The 22039-nt window shown below is 59.1% G+C and overlaps 2 protein-coding genes across 2 annotated transcripts; one reads left to right on the top strand and one right to left on the bottom strand.

The window, feature by feature from the left end:
• The first annotated feature begins 2242 nt into the window (after positions 1–2242).
• ABHD12B (abhydrolase domain containing 12B) lies at positions 2243–7934 on the top strand. The gene is made up of 13 exons (XM_066552000.1): positions 2243–2359; positions 4226–4353; positions 4803–4905; positions 4996–5115; positions 5420–5450; positions 5606–5651; positions 5741–5870; positions 6084–6124; positions 6327–6406; positions 6568–6650; positions 7119–7197; positions 7327–7451; positions 7794–7934. The coding sequence occupies exons 1-13, from the start codon at positions 2265–2267 to the stop codon at positions 7813–7815; spliced, it is 1083 nt and encodes a 360-aa protein (XP_066408097.1). The 5' UTR covers positions 2243–2264; the 3' UTR covers positions 7816–7934.
• PYGL (glycogen phosphorylase L) lies at positions 7755–21556 on the bottom strand. Its single transcript, XM_066551999.1, has 21 exons — positions 21454–21556; positions 20183–20435; positions 18656–18757; positions 17274–17352; positions 16945–17048; positions 16233–16364; positions 15484–15595; positions 15317–15399; positions 14277–14420; positions 14049–14141; positions 13674–13820; positions 12949–13112; positions 12733–12847; positions 11982–12083; positions 11756–11903; positions 11609–11667; positions 10835–10976; positions 10496–10703; positions 10284–10418; positions 9062–9128; positions 7755–8549 (listed from the first exon to the last, which is right to left on the bottom strand). The coding sequence occupies exons 2-21, from the start codon at positions 20423–20425 to the stop codon at positions 8361–8363; spliced, it is 2568 nt and encodes an 855-aa protein (XP_066408096.1). The 5' UTR covers positions 20426–20435; positions 21454–21556; the 3' UTR covers positions 7755–8360.
• Between the last annotated feature and the right edge of the window lie 483 nt (positions 21557–22039).

The raw sequence follows: 22039 nt of genomic DNA, 5'->3' as shown, positions 1-22039 counted from the left end.
ATCCTGCCTCATTCCAGCCGAGGATTTTCCCTTCAGCCCAGGAAAACCTGGTGTTTGCTGTGCTGGGTCCTTATGGCAAGAAATATTTGGGTGGATGCTCCATCCTGGTGAGCGCTCTGAGCTTCCAGAGCTCTGTGCCAGCCCCTTCCAGCTCTCAGGAGCTCCAGACCCCTCTGGCACCTTGCCCAGCCCTGTGGGCATCACTGGAGTTTTTGGGGATCACCTCTCCCATGAAAAATTACTGCCCAGCTGCAGCCCCAGCACTCTTGGAATGGGGAAAAATCAAGGATGGAAGGAAAAGCTCTGGTCTGTGAAAGCAGCTGGGAATGGAGAAATTGGGGGTGGAAGGAAAAGCTCTGGCCTGTGAAAGCAGCTGGGAATGGGGAAAAATTGGGGGTAGAGGGAAAAGCTCTGGATTGTAAAACCAGTTGGGAATGGGGAAAAAATGGGGGTAGAGGGAAAAGCTCTGGATTGTGAAACCAGTTGGGAATGGGGGAAAACTGGGGGTGGAAGGAAAAGCTCTGGCCTTTCAAAACCAGCTGGGAATGGGGAAATATTGGGGGTGGAAGGAAAAGCTCTGGCTTGTGAAACCAGCTGGGAATGGGGAAAAATTTGGGGTACAATGAAAAGGTCTGGCTTGTGAAACCAGTTGGGAATAGGGAAAAATTCGGGGTGGAAGGAAAAGCTCTGGCCTGTGAAAGCAGCTGGGAACGGGGGAAAACTGGGGGTGGAAGGAAAAGCTCTGGATTGTGGAACCAGCTGGGTCTGTTGGTCATTTCCCCCGTTCTCCTGCCCCTGAGGCATGGGAAGAGCAGCTCAGGGCTGGCTTGTGCCACCTCATTGCAGCAGCTGCTGGTGGGGAACACGCTGTGCCTGCCCACAGCCCTGCTTTGGCTGGACCTGTTTGTCTTTGGATTTGCATTTTGCTGCTGAGGCAGGGTTAGATTAGATATTGGGAAAGAATTGTTCCCTGTGAGGGTGGGGAAGCCCTGGCACAGGTGCCCAGAGAAGCTGTGGATCCCTGGAAGTGCCCAAGGCCAGGCTGGACAGGGCTTGGAGCAGCCTGGGATGGTGGAAGGTGTCCCTGCCCATGGTAAGGGGTGGGATGGGATGGTCTTCAAGGCCCCTTTAACCCAAACCATTCTGGGATTCCACGATTCCAACTCAGGAAAAGCAGCACAGGCCTGACTTTGGATAAAAGCAGCTCCAAATGGCAGCCTGGGTGGCTGCTCCTCTAGGGAAAGGTTTGTCCCCAGCCCTCCCACAGATGATTTATGGGTCCCTGCTGTGGGCCCCACTGACAGGTGAGGTGCTGAAGGGCTGGCCCAGCTGTGGGTGCCTTCCAGCAGCACATCCTCCTGCACCTGGCAGGCTTGCACAGGGAATTCTGCTGAAACAGGGATATTTCTCTCCTGGTGGGAGGTTTCATCCTGAAAAGGCCCAGCTGACTCACCCTGACAGAGCTGCAGGTGGGAGGCTCAGCTGGGAGGGCAGGCAGCAGCAGGTTCCCACCCTTCCTGCTGAATCCTGGGGACACCACGTTCAGTGTTAAACCATTTTAAAAATTATTTTTATTTTTGAACCTGGAAGCTTTCCCTCTGTGCTCCTTGCCTGTGGCAAGGCTGTTTTCCCTGGTGTGTCACCTTATTGCAGGCCACACGATCCCCCTGGCCTCTTTTGGGGTACAGAGGACTGCAGATTTCCTAGGGTCCCCTCTAAACCCACCCAGCCTTGGGTCACAGGGGGCTGCAGATTTTCTGGGGTCCCCTTTAAACCTGCCCATCCTGGGGGGACAGAGAGCTACAGATCTCCTGGGGTCCCTGGGGGACAGGGGACTGCCACCCTGATGGTGTCCCTCTAGACGTGGCCAGCCCTGGGGGACAAGGGGATGTCACCCTGGGGGACAAGGGGATGTCACCCTGCCAGAGACCCTCGGCCAGCGCTGGGGGACAAGGGGATGTCACCCTGCCATAGACCCCTGGCACCCTGGGGACAAGGGGATGTCACCCTGCGGGACAAGGGGATGTCACCCTGGGGAAAAGGGGATGTCACCCTGCCAGAGACCCCCTGGGACCCTGGGGGACAAGGGGCTGCAGCCCGGCCGGGTCCCCCCGGTCCCCTGGCGGGGCGGTGACACGGCGGGTGGCGCCGTCCCTGTCCCCGAGGCGTGTCATGGGCGTGTCCTGGTGACACGGCCGTGTCCCCGTGACGTGGGCGTGTCCCCGCTGTGGGCGTGGCCTGTCGGCGCTGTCGTGCGCACAGCGATGCGGCGGCGCGGCGGGGACGGCGACAGCGGCGGCGGCGGCAGCGGCGACATTGTCCGGGCGGAGGGAAAGCTCGGCGTGGCCCGGCACGGGCGGTGAGTACCGGCACCGTGGGGACACCGAGCCGCGTGTCCCCGTCCCCAGCCCTGTCCCGTGTCCCCTGTGCTGTCTCGTGCGCTGTCCCCCGTGCCGCGGCTCTGTCCCCGTGCCGTGGCCGTGCTGTCCCGCTGGGGCTGTCGCCCCGTGCTCTGTGTCCCCGTGCCGTGGCCTGGTCACGCTGCTGGGCCGTGACCCCGTGTGTGTCCCCGTGTCTGGCCGTGTCACCCTGTGGCTGGCACCAGCCCATGCTGTGGCTGTGTCCCCGGCTCATCTTGCGGCTCCACACTGTGGCCGTGTCCCCGTGTCACCCTGCCAGCACCGTGACCCCGGCTGGCTGTGTCACCGTGCCGTGGCCACGCTCCTGTGCTGTGGCTTGTCACCCTGCTGTCCCATCAGGGGCTGTCCCCGCGGTCCCACCTGCCCCAGGTGTTGTGGCCGGGCCACCCGCCCGGCCTGTCCAGGGCACTCCCGGCTGTCCCATGGCTGCCCAGCCCCATGTCCTGCGGGATAACCGGCATTTGAGGATCCCCGTGCCTCCAGCACAGCTCCTGCCATCCTGGGATGTCCCCATTCCTTGGGGACACCCCTTGGCAGTCCTTCCTTGGGGTCCTGCAGCATTCCCAGGGCAGGGAATGGGCCAGGTGCTTTCTGACCTGCTCTTTGCTGAGCTGTGCCTGGCTCCCATCACAGCCCTCTGCCCCAAATCCCCCTTGCCCAGACTGATTTCCCCATCACCATTCACCCAGAGGGTGTTGATGCTTGGAAGGCTGCAGCTCTTGGCTTTCCTTTCCCACCTGGGGCTGGTTTGGGGTCACTTCTGGGGTTTTAGGGTCACTAATGGTGTCCTGGGGTCACTTGTGGGGTCACTTAGAGGTTTTGGTGTTCTGGGATTACTTGTGGGGCAGCAAGGGCTGGTTTGGGGCCACTTGTGTGGTCACTTATGGGGTTTGGGGGTCACTTATGGGTCACTAAGGGAGTTTTAGGGTCACTTATGGGTCATTTATGTGTTGCTAATGGGGTTTGGGGTCACCCATGGGTCTGGGATCACTTGTGGGTCAGTTATGGGGTTTGGGGGGCACTTGAGGGTCTGTAATGGGGTTTTAGGTCACTTATGTGTTGCTAAGGGGGTTTGGGGTCACTTGTGGGTCACTGATGGGGTTTTGGGGTCACTTGTGGGGCAGCGAGGCCTGGCTGGAGCAGCGCTGTGGGGCAGCCCTGGAATGGCAGGGCACTGTTGGAGGTGTTGCTGGTGGCCCTGGGGGACATCACCCCCAAGCCCTTTTTCTTCCTTCCTCCTTGTCCCCGGAGTGTTGCAGGAGCTCTTGATGCCAGGCTTGAGGCACACCTGGCCATGCCTGGCCAGGCCCTGTTGTCACAGAGCATCTGTTGCTCCTAATTGCAGGTTTGACTTGCAGCTCCCAGCCCTGGCACATTCCCTGCCCTTCCTGCCTCCAGGCACCCCGTGGGAGGGCGTGGGACCAAATCAGAGCCGGTGTCACCCAGTGTCACCGTGGGGCTGCTCGGACACGTCGGCTCTGTCCCCAAAAGCCAAGCACAGCACCAATGTGGGGAGGTGGGGATCCAATTCCCACCCCCAGACCCTTGTAGCTGTATCCAACCCTCATGGGAAATGGGGAGCTGCACTCCAAATCCCCGGGGATGGGTGGGGATGAGCTGACAGTGCCTCCCTCACAGGGCCGGGCGCTGGCGGCTGCCATGGCTGCGCACGCTGCTCCTGGCCCCATTCCTCACCTGCACCTTTCCCTTCTTCCTGGCTGGGATTGGGGATGGGGAGCTGCACCCCAAATCCCTTGGGATGGGTAGGGATGAGCTGGGATGAGCTGACAGTGCCTCCCTCACAGGGCCGGGCGCTGGTGGCTGCCATGGCTGCGCACGCTGCTCCTGGCCCCGCTCCTGGCCTACGCCTCCGTGCCCTTCCTCATCCGCCTCTTCCCCAGCCTGCTCAACAAATTCGTCTACCTGAACTTCCGTGAGTATCCCGGGGCTGTCCTGACCAGGAGAACCCTCACAGAACCCCCCCAGGCTTTCAGCTGGCTGCTGCAGACCCCCCAAAACATGGGTGGCACTGTGCTGGGGTGGCATCAGGACAGTGTTAATCCTGCTGTGCCTTGGGCTAGCAGAGGAGGCATGGAAGGATTTTGCCCGTGTTTTGCAAGCTCTAATTAGGTGCTGCTGCCCACCCTGATTACTGCCTGCAGCCACGGCACGCCCAGGCACGCTCAGCATCAGCGCTCAGCATCAGCGGGGCTGGGAATTCGGGTGGGAGGAGGAGGAGGAGGTGGCAGAGGGCTCAGCTCGTCTAGCTCAGCGTGGCCCTTGATAATCTAGAACAAATAACAGTTAATATAGTTGTGTGAATAGTTGTGTGAAACAGCTGGGTAGGAGGATTCTGGATGATGCCTGTGGTTTCTCCATCAGTGTCCTTCCCTTTCTTCGTGGACTTTCGGCGGCCGGAGCTGCTGGTGAACAACACCATCAACCTGTACCTCACCACCGAGCCGGGCATCACAGTTGGCATCTGGTGAGCAGGATGGCCTCAGGACATCCCCAGCAGCCATGGGGGACAGCAGTGTCCTGGTGGAGCCCCCAGGGTGACCCCCTGTCCCCCCAGGCACACGGTGCCAGGCAGCAGAGGGGCCGAGGCGCAGGGCAAGGACCAGCGCTGGTACGAGGAGGCTCTTGCTGATGGCCACCCTGTGATCATCTACCTGCACGGCAATGGGGGCACCAGGTGAGTTCCTGAGCTGCTGCTGCAGGGCCAGGAGCAGGGCAGCGTGGCTGCTCTGAGGTGAGAAGCAGCAAACTCGATGCAGCAGCAGCAGCAGCAGTGCTGCAGGGCCGGGGCTGCTGCAGAGGTCTCTGATTCTTATAGGAGAATCCCTATAAAATAAAGGGAAAAGTTAAAATCCACCCACCCCACAACATCCAGCTCTGCCCTTCTGGGATCAGGTCACCCTGGTTCCTCACCTGCACTGCTGTTGGAGGGGAGGGTCCCTTGGGGTCCCCCTGAGCTCTAACCCCATTTTCCCCATCAGGGCTGCCAGACACCGTATCCAGTTCTTGAAGGTAAGTGGTGGCCTGTGGGGACACTGGGACCTGCTGAGAGTGAGGCTCTTGCTGGCCCCGGGGACCCCACAGAGACCCTGTGCAGAGTGAATGGGCCATGCTGGGGCTCCTGGGGTGCAGCCCCTGCAGGACATAACTCAGTGCTGCTCTGACAGACGATGGGGGCTGCTGACTTCCACATCCTGGCTCTTGACTACAGAGGTACAGTTGTCCCCTTGCCTCTTGCTGGGTGATCCCCCTCTTGGGGCCTGTCCTCACAGGGTTGTGACACTGAGCTGTGTCCCCCATAGGCTATGGGGACTCCACTGGATACCCCTCAGAGACTGGCTTCAACACAGATGTCCTGGCACTCTATGACTGGGTGAAAGCACGGAGTGGGAATAGCAGCATCCTCTTCTGGGGACATTCCTTGGGGACAGGGTAGGTGCAGGGGGCGGGATGGGACACACCAGAGCCCACCCTGTGCCCTGTGATACTGCTGCCAGACTGGTGCCACCAGGGGATGGACCAAGGGCTTGGAGCAGCTCCTTGGTGGAGGCCCCTGCAAAGCCAAACGCAGCCAACAAGGGGGACCTGAGGGAGCTGTGTCCCCCCCCGTGCTGCTCCCCCTCACTGTCACCTCTCCTGTCACAGGATTGCCACCAATGCAGCGAGGAAACTGCAGGAGGAGCGAGGTGAGGGCCAGCATGGATGGGCTGTCCCCATGCAGTGTCACCCTGCCCTGGCCTGATTGTGAGATGAGGAGCCCTCTCTGTCCTCCCTGCTGGCATGGGGACATCTTGGCCCCTCTGCAGCCTGGGAGGGGAGTGTGGCAGCAGCCTGGCAGGGGGACAGCCCCTCAAAGCCATGCCCACCCCCACCTCCCTCTGCCCTCAGGGGTCCAGGTTGATGGAGTTGTCCTGGAGTCTCCCTACACCAACATCCGAGACGCGGCTGCCAACATCCCTGTCACCAAGGTGAGTCTGGGGGCTGCCTCTGGGGTCCCCCAGCAGTGACAGCCCAATCTGGGGCTCTGCCTCTGGGGTCCCCCAGCACTGGCAGCCCCAGATTCCTGGCTCTCCTCCCTCACAGCTGGATCCAGCCATGGTTTAGCACCCCCAAACTCTCTCCCTGCCAGATCTTCCGGCAGTTCCCGGGTTTTGAGTACCTCATCCTGGACTCCATGGCTCGGGCAGGAATGTTCTTCCCCAGTGATGAGAAGTGAGTTCCTGGTGGGAAGGGGCACAGGGGCTGTGGGAATGATGCCAGGAGCATCTGGCTGAGGAGAGGTGTCAGTCACCCCATTGAAATTCCTGCCCTCCTGTGTTTACCCAGCTTACTCATACTTCAAAAGCGACTTTTTGTTTGCATAATGTGTTTGATTATTGAGCAAAGCCCACAAGACACCTCCCTTTTTTTGGCACCCCTGTTCCTTGCAGCACACAGAGCCTGCCCAAAATCCGTTTACGGGTGCTTTTGAAATTGGGGGTTAAGGTGATTGGGGTGCTTGGTGCTGCCATGCCAGGAGGGCAAGCAGTGTGGGCATCACCCAGGTGGGCGTGAGGATGGCTCTGAGGGGCAGTGCTGGGGAGATCAGGGTGCTGTGGGAATTTTCACAGGGACTGGGGAGGCTCCTGGGGGTCTGTTGGCTCTGGGGAGCGTCCTCAGGGCTGTGCTTGCTGCCCACAGTGTGAAGGTGCTGGGCTGCCCCCTCCTCATCCTGCATGCAGAAGATGATGGAGTTGTGCCTCCAAAGCTGGGACACCAGGTGGGCACCTGCCAGCCAGGCTTTGAGCCTGGCTTTGGAGGCTGAAGTGGCCAGAGAGGGGATGGCCATGCAGCAGGAGGGGTTTGGGGTCCCTGCTGGTGCAGTAACCACGCTCCTGCCCTGTGGCAGCTCTATGAGACAGCACTCGAAGCCTACAAGGACAAATCCAAGGTGAAGTTAATCACCTTTCCCAAAAAGCTGGGCTTGGGCCACGACTACATCTCCTTCAACCCGGAGCTGCCTGCCCTGGTGAAGTAAGTGCTGCTCCACAAAAACGGGGGGGCACACACAGGATGAGCCTTGGCCTCCCCTTCCACTGCTGCCTCCTCTCCTGCTGCCTGCCCCCTGCTCCTTCCCCTCCCCATAGTGTTTGCTGGCATCACTTTCCAAACCTAAGTCACTCCCCGCTGCCCTGAGCCTGTCCTCAGCCTGGGTGGCTCGGGGAGGTGGCTCTGGGGACACCAGCTCCTCTTTGCCCTGGGTGCAGAGGTGCTCCAAGGCCAGCTCAGCCCCACCTGCAGGGATCACAAATCAGGCTCTGACGCAGCACAGGAGGGTCAGTGACACAGTGTAAGATTTATTACATCTTGTTGCAGAGATTTCTTAAACATGAAGTGATGCCAATTGCTGCCTGCACTGATCCCATGCTCCCTCAAATCCACTCCAGGATCCCCCCCTCCATGGCACTGAACTTACTGCTGTAAGTAATAAAAACTACTAAGAAACTTTTAAAGTCACCCTCTGCCTCCAGGATGCTGCAGGTTACTCGAGGGATGGAGACACTGATGTGGGCTGGGCCACCAGAGCCACAACTGGGAGCATCCCACGGGACACTGGTGGGCCTGGCACCCCCTATCCTGCTTCAGCAGTGCCTGTGAGGGCCCAGCCAGCTGTGTCCAGCTGCACCCAGGTGGTGGAAGCAAGCCCAGCCCTAATTTTAGCCTCCAGCACACATCCCCCTCCGGACTCCAACGGCACTTTTTTATTTCCAGCACCTAATGCAAGCAACAGGGCGACGTGCTTTCGCTTCCCACACGACACCTGAGTTATAAAAACCCCTCCCCTCCTGCCCACCCCTAGGGAAAGCCAGCAGCAGCAGCAGCAGCAAACACAGAGACTCAGACAGCAGGGAATTGTACAGCGTGTGTGTGCTCGCCTCCCCCCTAGGCTGCGGTGCCGTTGGGGGTCTTGTCCTGCCCCGCGTCCCGGGGCTCGTTGGGCGGGGGGATCTTCAGGTCCGAGGGCTCCACGTGCCAGATGTCCCGGGCGTACTCCTTGATGGTGCGGTCGCTGGAGAACTTTCCAGCCGCCGCGATGTTCCTGATCACCATCTTGGTCCAGGCCTTGGAGTTCTGCAAGGAGTGCACAGAGTGAGCAGGTTGGGAGGGACCTTCAAATCATGGGGTCCAACCCAGCTCAACTCAACCCTGGCACCCAGTGCCACATCCAGGCTTTGTTAAACACACCCAGGGATGGGGACTCCACCACCTCCCTGGGCAGTGGTGGAGGCCTTCATCACTCTTTCAGTGAAAAAATTTTTATCACTCTTTCAGGAAAAAACATTCTTCCTCATATCCAACCTATAATTCCCTTGAGGCAGCTTAAGGCTGTGTCCTCTGGTTCTGTCAGTGCTGCCTGGAGAAAGAAACCAACCCCACCTGAGCACAGCCACCTTTCAGGGAGGTGTAGAGAGCAATAAGGTCACCCCTGAGTCTCCTGAGAGGGGTGGGGTTGGCCCCAAGGCTGGTTCTCAGCCAGGGATGCTCTGGGTTGAGATCAGCCTCATCTCCAGCATGTCCCCTCTCCAGGATGGAATGTTGTGTCCCAGCACAGCTCCCTGCCCTGTCCCCAGGCTGGCACTCACCAGGTACAGCTCGCTGACCTTCTCCTGGCACTTGACATAAGCCTCGTAGTCTGCAAAGACTTTAAACCTGTAGCAGCAAAGGAAGGAGGAGTCAAGAGCAGAAGAAATAGGAATGCCCTGATGTCAGGTGTTGTCATACCCCAGACCTTTAAATCCAGGGGTAAACTTAAGGTTCCTTTTTTTTTTTTTTTTTTTCTGGTGCAAAGGAGAAATCCCCACCAGATATTCTCCAGAGGTAAAAAAACCACACAAAAGTTTACTTGCAAAACCAGAGCAAATTAAGGAAATTTTGGCAAAAAAATACATCACTGTATTCAAAGTAAATAGAATGTTGAATTCAATGTAAAACCACTTATCATAGCATTATTTAGCATTAATTTAGTAGTCAGCATTTTCTTAGGATTTATTTAGCATTTGCTTAGCCCATTTAACTGGGAAACCTTTAAAACCTTAAGATGCTATGTTACCCATAAAGCTCCATGAAAGGATTAAGAGAAGGAGAGAGAGAGAGAGAGAGAGAGAGATGGAAAAGGTACAGAAAAACCACACAGCTACCAACTCCTGGGCTCCAGCATGGGTGAGGCAGAAACTCCAAGGAAGACGCCAGGGCAAGATCAGCCATAATGCCCTCAGCGCCTTTTATAGCCCTAGCCTTTCATAGGCCCGCCCCTAGGCGGGACTTCTTGTTGCTCAACCAATCAGAGGCTGCTTAGTATGATTGATTGTCAGCTCGGCCAATCAGAGGCTCGGTTAGCACAGCCCCACACACCAAGGTGCCATGATTGACAGCTCTGCCAGGCTGAGGGGTCTGGGCACTGCCTCAGCAGAGAGCCAGGCCAGACCCCAGCCCCACACACACAGAGGCGTCCCAAGAACCCCAAAATCGGCTCCAGACATCGATCTAATCCCATCTCTGACAGGCCTCCTCCAACACAAAACCTCTGGCCAAATTATCTCACCTCAGACCTTGTTGGTAAAGAACCCTGGATGCTCCAGGAGGGAAATGCAGTAAAAGCATTTCTCCTATCCCAATGGCCATGGCTGACCAGTGCCCTGGCCAGGAAAGCCCTTGAGATGCCTCAAATCATTTGGAAGGGCTGTGCACCCAAAGGCATTAATGTGACAATGGCCATCCATGGAGAGTCCGTGCCTGAGGAGCATCATCTCTGTGCAATGTGGTCCCAAGCCCAGGGGATGGATGGATGGTACCCCAGCACCTCACCTGTCGTGGTGGAAGAGCATGTTGACCACGTCGTTGAAGAGGTTGGGGTCTTTTGGGGAGAAGAAGCCACTTTTAATCTGGTCCACAGCCTGTTTCAGCTCGGGGAGCCGGTCGTAGTAGAGCTGGGCATTGTACCTGGAGGGAAGGAGGCCATAAAATGGTGCTGCCCCAGGGACCTGAGGTGGCAGCGCTGTGGCATCCCCAGCCCTCACCCTTTCCTGTCCAGCTCCGTGACATCCTCCACCCTCATGCCAAAGATGAACAGGTTTTCCTCTCCAGCCTCCTCGGCCATCTCCACGTTGGCTCCATCCATGGTGCCGATGGTCAGAGCCCCGTTCAGCATGAACTTCATGTTCCCTGTCCCCGAGGCCTCGGTGCCCGCTGTGGAGATCTGCTCCGACAGGTCGGTTGCAGGGATCACTGCCAACAAAACACACCAGGGGCTCGTGATGACCAGACCAGCTTTGGGTTTGCTTCCTGCTGAAGGCCCATGGTGGGAGCCATGGGATGGAGGGACGCCCCCTCCCCACTGCATGTCCCAGCCAAGGTACCTTTTTCTGCCAGGGACACCCTGTAGTTCTCCAGGAAGATGACCTTCAGCTTGCTGCCCACCACGGGGTCGTTGTTCACCACCTGAGCCACGGCATTAATGAGCTTGATGATCATTTTAGCCATGTGGTATCCTGGGGCAGCCTGGGAGAAAAGCCACAGGTGAGCCAGGAGGGCTGGTGCCAGGGGCAGGTGAGGCACAGCCAGCTCCCAGTGTCCAGGGAACAACCTGTTCATCCCTGTTCCCATCACGTGTTACACCACAACATTTCTGAGGGCTTCCATGACCACAGACAGCAGATGGTTGTCCAAACCCCCCACAAACTTGCTTGGGTTGAAGCATCAGTGCTTTTTAGGACAGCTTTGTGGACTTAACACCATGGAATCATGGAATTGTTTAAGCTGGAAAAGCCCTTGAATCCAACTATTGCCCCTGCACTGTCAAGGTCACCACTGACCCATGTCCCCAAGTGCCATAGCCACATGTCTTTCAAGTTCCTCCAGGGATGAGGACTCCACCACTGCCCTGGGCAATGCCTGACCACCCTTTTGATGAAGAAATTTTTCTTAATATCCCATCTAAACCTCCCTTGGCACAGCTTGAGGCCATTTCCTCTGTCATGTCCCTCGTTCCCTAGAAGAAGAGACTGACCCCTGCCAGCTGCACCCTCCTGTCAGGGAGTTGTGGAGATGTAGCCCCCAGATGAGACACCTGCACCCACATCCCACCCCAGGACACTTCCTCCAAAATCTCTAAAACCCCTGACCCAACTTACCTTGCCTCCAATGATCACTGTCCTGGGCACAAAGAGCTTCGCAGGATCCCTCCTGATTCCTGGAGAAAACAGCAGGGTCACTGTGGGATGTGGGGCACAGGGAAGCTGCTGCAGCCCCGGGGCACCCTGTCCCCTCGGGTGGCTTACGGTTGTACATGGTGATGATGTGCAGGCAGTTCATCAGCTGCCGCTTGTACTCGTGGATCCTCTTCACGTGCACGTCAAACATGGAGGAAGGGTTGATCTTCACCTTGTACTCCTTCTCCAGGTACAGCGCAAACTTCACCTTGTTCTCCTGGGCCAGGGCAGGGACCACGTCAGCCCCCAGGGAACACCAGCCCTGCTCTCTGCTCCCCCTGCCCACGCCCCTCACCTGCTTCACTTTGGCCACCTCCCGGATGAAGAGGTCGTCGTCCACAAACTTGTGCAGCTTGGTCAGCTGGCTCAGGTCCCGCACGTAGTCCTCCCCGATTTTCTGCAACAGGAGCAAGGGCACATGCTGATGGTGGGGTGGTTTGGGATGGAAGAGATCTTGAACATCATCCATTTCCACCACCTGCCATGGGCAGGGACACCTTCCACTATCTCAGGTTGCTCCAAGCCCTGTCCAACCTGGCCTTGGGCACTTCCAGGGAAGGGGCAGCCACAGCTTCTCTGGGCACCCTGTGACAGGGCCTCACCACCCTCACAGGGAAGAATTTCTTTCCAATATCCCATCTAACCCTGTCCTCTGTCAGTTTACATCCATTCCTCCTTATCCTGTCATTCCATCCCTTGTCCAAAGTCCCTCTCCAGCTCTCCTGGAGCCTCTTTAGACACTTGAAGGGGCTCTAAGGTCTCCCTGGAGCCTTCTCCAGGCTGAACACTCCCAGCCAGGCAGAGTCAGGAGCATCTCCGTGGCCTCCTTTGGACTTGCTCCAGCAGCCCCACATCCTTCTGCTGTTGGAGACCCCAGGGCTGAAGGCAGCTCTGCAGGTGAGGTCTCTCCTGAGCGGGGCAGAGGGGCAGAATCCCCTCCCTTGACCCTGAACCACCCAGAAGAAGTGACTGGCTGAGGTTCCCCGGCACCCTGGGCTCAGCAGGGAAGGGTCAGTGGCCTCAGGGTGCTCCCCCCGTGCCGGTACCTCCGCGATGAGCTCTGCCAGCCCCGGGTTGCAGAGCAGGAGCCAGCGCCGCGGGGTGATCCCGTTGGTCTTGTTCTGGAACTTCTCCGGCTCCAGCTCCGCAAAGTCCTCGAACCTGCGGGGGCGAGGGTGGCACAGCTCCAGCCTTGCCCACCTGGCACCACCACCCCTCCCCAGCTCAGGGTGAGCCATCAGCACCTCCCTCCCCTCACTCACACTTGAGTCTTGACAATCTCGGAGTGGATCTTGGCCACGCCGTTGACGGCGTGGGAGCCCACGATGCAGAGATGGGCCATGTTGATCCTCTTGGTGTCCCCCTCCTCGATCAGGGACATCCTCCGCAGCCGGTCCACGTCATTGGGGAACAAGGACGCGATGTGCTGCCGGGGGAGCCAGGGAGGTGGTGAGAGGGGGTGGCACTGAGGGGTGTCCCACCCCATGGCTTACGAGGAGGGGCCAGGGCAATGTCCCCAGTGCATTTGACACCAGGCAGAGCGGTGGCTTTTGCTCTGTTGTGGTGGTGCAAACTCCCTCCAAAGGCTGCCCTTTCTCAGCAGGGATCTCTCTGGATAGGAGGATCCCCCCAAGCTGCCACACAGAGGGGTTTGGGGGCACACACTTGGCCAGTGAGGCCATTTGGGCAAAAGCTGCTGCCAGACCAGGAGGTCAAACCACTTCAAACATCATCTTTCCCAGGATGAATTTAGGAAGTGAAGAAATGCCAGATCTCAAGTCCCTGAAGCAGCAAGTGAAGCTTCCCAACAGTCACTAACTGCAGGATGGCAATGTGCTGGTGGGAAAGGGCTCTCCTACACATCAACTTCCCAAAATAGCAGCTGGAATCCCCCAGCCCCACACCCAACATCACCAGTTTGTGCGTGCCCCTCATCCTGACAGTACATCCCTGTCCCCCTGCCCAGAGCAGGCTCCCAGGCACTCACATCCAGGTGTCTCTGGTTGATCTCGTAGATGATCTGCAGGTGCCTGGGGAGCAGCTTCTCCACCAGGTCCACGGGCCAGCGCTCCAGGGCCTCGGGAAGCACCGTGTGGTTGGTGTAGGCAAAGGTCCTTTTGGTGATGTCCCAGGCCTGGCAGGGAAGAGCCAGTGCTCAGTCACATCTCAAGTGCCAGAACCCACCCTTGGTCCTCCCACCACTCCCAGCAGCACAGCCCAGCCCAGCCCAGCCAGCTCCTCCCAGTCCACACCAGTTAAACCCAGCCTGACCGCTCCACATCATTCCCAGCAGGCACAAAACTGGTTCCTCCACCATGGGCAGGTGGGTGCAGGTGCAGGAGACCAGGTGGGGTGTCCCTACCTTATCCCACGGCAGCTTCTCAATGTCCACAAAAATCCTCATCAGCTCAGGGATGGCCATGGCGGGGTGCGTGTCGTTCAGCTGGATGGCAACCTGGGAGAGCAGGGTGGCACATGGGGACACAGAGGGGACACTGGGAACCCCACAAAGGGCCTACAAACATCTGCATCCTCTGGGAGGTGTTGACACAAGCTCCAAGGCAGAGGTGGGAGCAGCCCTGGCTCATACCTGGTCTGGGAAGGAATCAAACACGGTGCGGACGCTGTCCGTGCTCCCGAATTTGGACGCTTTGAAGCGGCGGATGATGTCCTGGAGGGTGGCAGCCACCACAAAGTACTCCTGCTTCAGCCTCAGCTCCTTTCCTTCGAAGAACTGTGGGCAGAGGAGCAGGGAGCTGCAGGATTCCTGCAGGATTCACTGCACTTCCTGGGGGAAGGTTTTCCCAGGGTGTGCTTCCCCCAGCATCACTTGGAACCCCAAGCTCTTCTTGCTTCCCAAATTCCAGGACAAGGGTTTGGGATGTGCTGGTACAAACAGGTTAAATCCCACCTGAGCATTGTCAAAACCTGCTCTCCATGGTTTGAACATTTTGGCTGCAAGGAAAGGTACCAGGATAATGGGAAGGGAAGCTATAGGGGCTATTTCCAAGACAAGGATTTCACCACCATTCATGCAGCAAAAAACATCAAATGCAAAGGAAAAGCTGCAGGAGACAACCTCATCGCTGGAGCTGCAGTGCCTCCAGCTCTCCTCACCAGCTGGGAAGGCTGGAGGAGGGTTAATGGGAAAAACACCATCAGGACCTGCCTCAAACAGGATGCAGGGCAAGGAGAGCTTCCCTTTTTTATTTTCTTCCTGCTCCTTGGTTTGCAGCTAGGGAAAGGTTGTGTGTCCCACCACACTTCAGTGCCAGCCTGGCAGGAACTCCCACAGCAAGAGGCTGGGGTGCAAACAGCAATTTTGAGGCACAGCCTCTGGTCCCAGGGTTGCAAAGGGCCACCAGGGTAACACCAGCAGCGTTCAGCAGCTTGATTCACGTTACATTCTGAGACTCAAGGAACGTTTCTGCAGCAGGGCCTGCTCATCCCCACTCACTCTGGGCAAAGCTCAGGGGAACAGACTCATCCTGGTGAGAGGCAGCAACCCTCATCCAAGCACTGCAGGCAGCTTGAAACACAACTAAAAACATCTCTGCAGCATCCTGGAGTGAGGAGCTGCTCCCTTTCCCCCTCCATCCCTAAAGGACCCCCTAAAACACCACGACTCACGTTGTCATTGGGGTAGAGCACCCGGGAGATGTTCTCGGCCAGGTTCCTGTCCAGCACGGCCTGGATGTAGTCCCCGACGTTGACTGGGGAGGAGCAGAGGGTGAGGTGGGCGTGGGACCCCCCCCAGCTGTGCCCACCCCACCCCAGCCTGCCCAGCTCCCACTCACAGTCGCGCAGGTTGAAGTCGTTGGGAGCGCGGGCTGACCACAGGCGCATGGTGTTGACCGTGTTGTTCATGTAGCCGGGCACGGGCGTGTCGTAGGGCAGTGCCAGCACCACCTGTGACATCCCCAGGACAGCTGGAATTGGGCTGGGATCCCCCCCATGCCCCCCCTGGAGCCCTCCCATCCCACAGAGCCTCCTGCTCAGGGCTGAGCTCAGCCTGGTGTCCCTGCACGTCCTTGGTACCCCTGCATGGGGACACATCTCTGGCTCTGCCTGCTACCTGGTGTTTGCCAGAAGTGCTCAGGGCATGGAGAGTGGCTTCATGAAGAGTGTAAAGGTCAGGAGCAGCTTAATTTAGGTTTAATTTATTCCTGCTGGAGCTGCTTTTGGTATTTTGTAGAATCCCAGAATGGTTCGGGTTGGAAGGGACCCTAAAGTCCATCTTGTTCCAATCCCCTGCCATAGGCAGGGACACTTCCCACTAGACCAGCTTCCTCCAAGCTCCATCCTCCAAGCTCCTTGGACACTTCCAGGGATGGAGAGCTTGGCTGCAGATGTGGAGCAGCCAAATCTTTCCTCATGCCCATGTCCATCTCCACCCCACTGTGCCCCACCACTGCCTTTTCCATCCCAGCCCAACCTTCCCGGCAGAGATTCTGCAGGACTCATCCCTGGGGTGCAGCCAGCCAGGGAGAGCCCCCCAAATGACAGGACAAGCCATGCAAGGGACACTCCTGTCCCCAGCCCTTACCTGGGTGTCAATCCACTTGGCACCAGAGGCAGAGTGCTCCACCCGGCCGTAGAAGTGCACGGGCAGCATGTACTCAGGGCGGGCCTTCTCCCAGGGATTGCCATGCCTGAGCCAGTCATCAGCCTCTTCCACCTGCCAGGGGACACACAGCAGTGACAGGGCCACCCGCCCTGGGATCCCCCACAACTGCAGCATGGCTGGGCCAGGATGGCTGGGAAAGGCTCTGCTCATGGCAAAGGGGAGGATGCTCTGAGTGTGTCCACCCTAAACCTAGATTTTGGCACAGCAGGGTCAGCCTGGAGGTACCACCCTGAACTCTGGGGTGTCTGTGCCTTCCATGAGGATGGGGACAAACCCAAGGTTTCTCTTAGTGCACTGCTAATGTTGCATTTCCAAACCAGCCTCTTCCTCAAGAGGAACACAACTGCTCCATCCTCACCCGCTCCAGGCAGCCATGGAGCAGCTCTTGGGGTGGCCCTGAGCTCTTGGGGTGGCCCGTGTTGAGGATGGGGACAAGGGATGGAGCTGTGAGCTTGCACCGGGTTAAGAAGTTAAATTTGTTCATGAAAATATCTGTTAAACTTTAAATATCACAGCAGCAGCCTCTGAGCTGAGGGGAAGTGTCTGTACCCCCCAATTAAAGGGGGAGAAGGTGAATGTGAGGTTCCAGCTGTGCCAGGGGACAGTGAGGGCCACACATCTCCATCCACACCTGCCAGCCATCCCGGATCTTCTGGTTGAAGATGCCGTACTCGTAGCGGATGCCGTAGCCGTAGGCTGCCAGCCCCAGCGTGGCCATGGAGTCCAGGAAGCAGGCTGCCAGGAGAGAGCAGAGCAGTGAGCTGGGAACCCTGGGAGATGGATCCTTCTCCCTGGGACACCCACAAGCCCCACAGGGACAGGAGCCGGGGCCAGCAGGCACCCAGCAGCACCTTGCTCTGTGCTGGAAAGGCTGGAGCAATAAGCCCCAGGATTAGGAAGTTCCCACAGTGGATGTAAAGCCCTCAGGGATGTGCCCACCACCTGGGGGGGGTCACTCACCTGCCAGCCTGCCCAGACCCCCGTTGCCCAGCCCAGCATCCTCCTCGATTTCCTCCAGCTCTTCCATGTCCAGCCCGAGCTACAGATGGAAAAAAGGAGAGGGGCTGGAGGCTGTCAGAGTGCCCAGCCCCACAGAGGGGGGGCATTGTTGGCACACAATCCCTTGGAGGTGGGTTGCAGGAGGGCTAGAAAGGCATCCAATTCCACAAGACCCATCTCTGCAGGTGGGACACTGTGATTTGCACCCAAAGCAGCTGCTCTCCCCCTCAGCTGTGACTGTGCCATGGCAGGGGCCATCTCCCATGTTTAAGGTCATTCTACCAGGCTTTACAAAGGGACATTCACACTCTTGACCTTGCCAGATCTGGGCAAGATCTGGGGATTTGGAGCACCAAACTATAACCAGGGTGCTGCCCTTGGGGCTCCAGACTCTTCCAAGGGCTCTGAGAGGTCATTCCCAGGCCTGCTCCCTCTCTCCATGGCTGCAGCCCTGCAGGGGCAGGCACCAGGCTCCTGCTCCCTACCTGTTCCAGAACCCCCCAGGTGGAACATTCCTGCACCCCCAGCACCCCTATTCCTGGGGGAAGGCACCTGGGTGCCACCCTCCTGCTCCCCCAGCACCCAATCCCTTGGGGACAAGATCCAAGTGCTGTGTTCCTTTTCCTCAGCACCTCCATCCTCTGGAACAGGCACCCAGGTGCCCTTCCTCCCAGCTGCAGGCATCACCCTTTAGGGTGAGAAGCATCTACACCTCTTTTCCATGGAAATTTAATTTTTCCAGCCCAGGATGCTGTAGGAGGAAGTGGTTTTGCCTATGCAAAACTCCTTGGGGAGCTCAGGTGGAGACCTTTGGTCCATTGCCCTGCCCTGATGTCCCCTGATCACAGCAAGTGGGGATAAAAAATTTAAACCCCCCTAAAAATAACTTCCTCTCCTTTGCAGTGTTTGCACAAAAGCTGTTCCTGCTCTTGTGCAACCACCCTGGCCACATCTGATGATGTTGAACACAAGAGGTGACAGGGTGGGGACAAAAGGAGCCACCCAAAACCCTCTGATCACCCCAGTGCCACCTGGTGCCAGCACCCAGCTGGGCTTAATTCAAGCTTTTATTCCCCCCTGCCACTGATCATGGACATGAACAGCCTCATCCACAGAACCACCAGTGTCCTTCCAGGATCCTGCTGCATTCCCAGAACACACAGCCAGGCTGGGCAGCTCCAGGCCATTCAAGGGCAGGTTCTGGAGCAGCCTTCATTCCCTAAACCATCCCCTGTGGCTCAGGGAGCCATCTGCAGCCAGTGCAGCAAAACATGGACATTCCCAGGAGCTGGAAAACAAGGATCCCTCCCAGGGCATGTCCTCAGCTCTGGTGGGATGCTCACCTGGTAGACAGCCTCATCACAGGCGTTCTGCAGCCCCAGGTTAATCATCGTGTTCTGCAGCGTCCGCCCCATGTAGAATTCCAGGGAGAGGTAATAAATCCTCTGGAAGAGAAAAGCACCCCATGGTCACCTTGCCCAGGGCTTGAGGAAGCTCCCCTGAACTCCAGAAGCTGCTGTTGTGTGATATCTCAAAAACAAACAGGGAAAAAAACCCCAGCTCCAACAGAGCAGGGTGGTTTGCACCAGGAATTCCAGCTTGTGGCTCCTGGGGGACCCTGCAGCCCCTGCCCTGCTCTCCTGCTCAGGCTGTTCCACTTGGACAAGCCCCATTGCCCTGTCCCAGGGTGGGGACAGCTCCACGGCGGTCACCGGTGGCAGCACTAAGTTAAACTTCAAAGAGGAGCCGTTTCCTAATGTCACTCCGGGTTGCAAACCACCGGAAAACCGAGCGAGCTGCCGGGGCCAGGCGGTGGCCGTGGGGACATGGGGCCGTGGGGACACTGCCGCTGACACGGCGGGCGCAGGATGCGGCCGCTCCGGCCTTGTGTAAGCCGAGCCCCGGCGTCAGCACCGGCAGGTTTTAAGGAAGGATTTAGGCTGGGGGAAGTCGCTGACTCGACAGCTTTCCCTCCCCAGGACCTGCGGGGGTCGGGCGGGGAACGGAGGTGGGATAGAATCCTGGACTCCTAAAATGCTTTGGGGTTTGAGGGAGCACAAATCGCCTCGTTCCAACGCTCCTGTCACGGGCAGGGTGTGCTGGGCAGGGTGCACTGGGATTTACTGGTTTGACTCCAGCAGAGCCGGGAGCAGCGACTCCAGGCAGGCAGCACCCGGCTCGCCTGGGCTGCACGGGAGAATCCCAACCCCAAACCCTGCAAGAGGCTCCTTTTCCTCACCCCTGCACAGCACGGGGGAGCGCTGAGCTATCGCGGCTGGCACGCTCCCAGCGAGGTGCTGCCAGGGAGGAAATTGATGCCGACAGGGACATCCAGGTGTCAGCAGGGGGATTAGGGCTTAATCCCCCCCGGCAGAGCCCGGAGCAAGCCAGCGGGACGAGCAGCAGCACAGCAACTCCTGCACAAACCGGATCTCTCACGCTTGGCATCACTTGTGTTAAACAAGACCTGTTTGCGGCTGCTTTCGGGTGCCTTTAAGCCTTTCCAATAATTCCCCGGGGAAGGCTTTGGAGTTAGTTTTGGTAGACAGCACCCACGCCGGCGCCGCGGGACAACAAGCGGCGTTCCCATGCCCTGCACCCCGCTGCCGGCCAAGCCGGGCTCTGTTTGTTTTGCAGAGCAAAGGACAGTGGCCTCGCTTGGTAAAGTCCAGTCCCTCCTCTCGGAAAAGTTACCGGAACGGCCCTAAACCCACGGAAAACCGAGCCCCGCCAATCCCTCTATTCCAGCGCCGAGGGAGGGTTCCCATCCCCGGGGTTCCCATGGTTCCCACCCCAGCCACAACCACCGTGGGGGGTTCCCAGCACCCCGCCCTGCACGGGGGGCTCCCCCTGTATCCCGCCGCTCCCACCTTGGGATCCTTCTCGTAGTAGTACTGCTGCGTGCGGATCCAGCGCCCCACCAGGTGGTCCCGCACGGTGTGGGCCAGGGCGAAGTAGTAATCGCGTGGGGTGGCCACATTGCGGTCCTTGACCAGGGTGAAGTGCAGGTGCCGGTTGAAGCCGCGCTTGAGCTCGGCCACGCTCTCGGCGCCCACGATGCCGCGGATGCTGATCTGCTTCCGCCGCTCCTGGTCCGACAGCGGCCGCGACATCGCGGCGGGGCTGCGGGGACACGGGGAGGGGGGACACGGACACACGGGCTGGGCTCCGGCGCCGCGTTCCGCCTCCGCCCCGAGCTGGCACCGCCCCGGGAGGGGACGGGATGGGGACGGCGATGGGGACGGCGATGGGGACGGGCCCCGCCAAGGGCCGCCCACGAGTGGGGCGGGAGCAGCGGCCGCCACCGGGGGAGCAAAGGGGGGACCCCGAGGAGGGACAGATGGACAGAGGGGGGTGCAAAGGGGGGAATCCCGAGGATTGGACAGAGCGGGGTGCAAAAGGAGGAATCCCGGAGATTGGACGGAGTGGGGTGCAAAAGGAGGAATCCCGGGGATGGACAGAGCGGGGTGCAAAGGGGGGACCCCGAGGATGGACGGAGGGAAGTGCAAAGGGGGGACTCCAGGAATGTGGCCGGGGGGTGTCCCGGGGACTGCCCCTTGGCTGGGTCACCGAGGGCTGTGCAAAGAGGGGAGCCCCAGGGTCACAGAGGAATGTGCCAAGGGAGGGGGACCCCGGGTATGGACAGAGGGGTGTGCGAAAGACAGGCGGAATTCGCCGGGGCACAGAGGGGTCTGCAAAGCGGGGGGGATGCTGGGGGTCTCAGAGGGATGCGCAAACGGGGGCCCGTGGGGGGATGTGCAAAGGGGGTGTCTCGGTGCAGAGGAGGGGGCCGGGGCAGAGCCGGAGTCCCCGGGCGGAGCGGAGCGGTCCCGGCGCGGCCACCGCCCCCAGCGCTTCCCACGGAGCGACCGCCCCCGGCCGGGACCGCCCCACGCATGGCCCCGCCCGCGGGGAGCCTCTGCTGGAGCACGTACGAGGAAGGTGACGGGAAAACCCGGAAAGGGTCGTGATGTGTCCCCCCGTGTCGCGATCCACCCTCGCGTCACGGCTTCCCCCCCGTGTCACGGTCCCACCCCTGTGTCACGGTTCTCTGCGGTGTCACGGCCCCTTCCTGCCCGACTGTCCCCCGCCCTCCCCCGCAGCATTTCCCGGCCCCCTCCCTTTAACCTCGGCTCCTCACAGTTCTCTGCCTGCCCGCAATCCCTCTGGAAATGGTGTGGGGTCGCTTTCCCCCGCTCCGGGCTCTTCCCGGCTGCCTCCCGCACCGTGGCTGCCGCAGGACCCTGCCCTGCCCTGCCTCCGGTTCCTCCCAAGGGCAAAAATATCCGATATGAGCTTCCAACGCAACACTTTCTCCTCCCCATCCTCCTTATCCTCCTCCTCCTCCTCCAGCCAGGCTTTCCAGGCTGTTTTCTCTGTCCTGGCCTCATCCCCAGCAGGGTGGGCAGCAAGGCAAGGAAATGGGATTGAGCTGCTCTGCCTCACTCAGGTGAGACCCCACCTGCAGTGCTGCATCGAGCCCTGGGGTCCGGCACCAGGAGGATGTGGAGCTGCTGGAGAAAGTCCAGAGGAGGCCCTGGAGCTGCTCCAAGGGCTGGAGCCAGGCTGGGAGACCTGGGAATGTTCCCCTGGAATGGCGAAAGCTCCAGGGAGAGCTCAGAGCCCCTTGCAGGGCCTGAAGGGGCTCCAGGAGAGCTGGAGAGGGACTTTGGAGGAAGACCTGGAGTGACAGGATGAGGAAATGGCTTTGCAGTGCCGGAGGGCAG

Source organism: Molothrus aeneus, chromosome 6 (assembly GCF_037042795.1).
Source record: "Molothrus aeneus isolate 106 chromosome 6, BPBGC_Maene_1.0, whole genome shotgun sequence".
Lineage (NCBI taxonomy): Eukaryota > Metazoa > Chordata > Aves > Passeriformes > Icteridae > Molothrus > Molothrus aeneus.
Note: the sequence above shows the minus strand (reverse complement) of the source record. Positions and strands in the feature narration are given on the sequence as shown.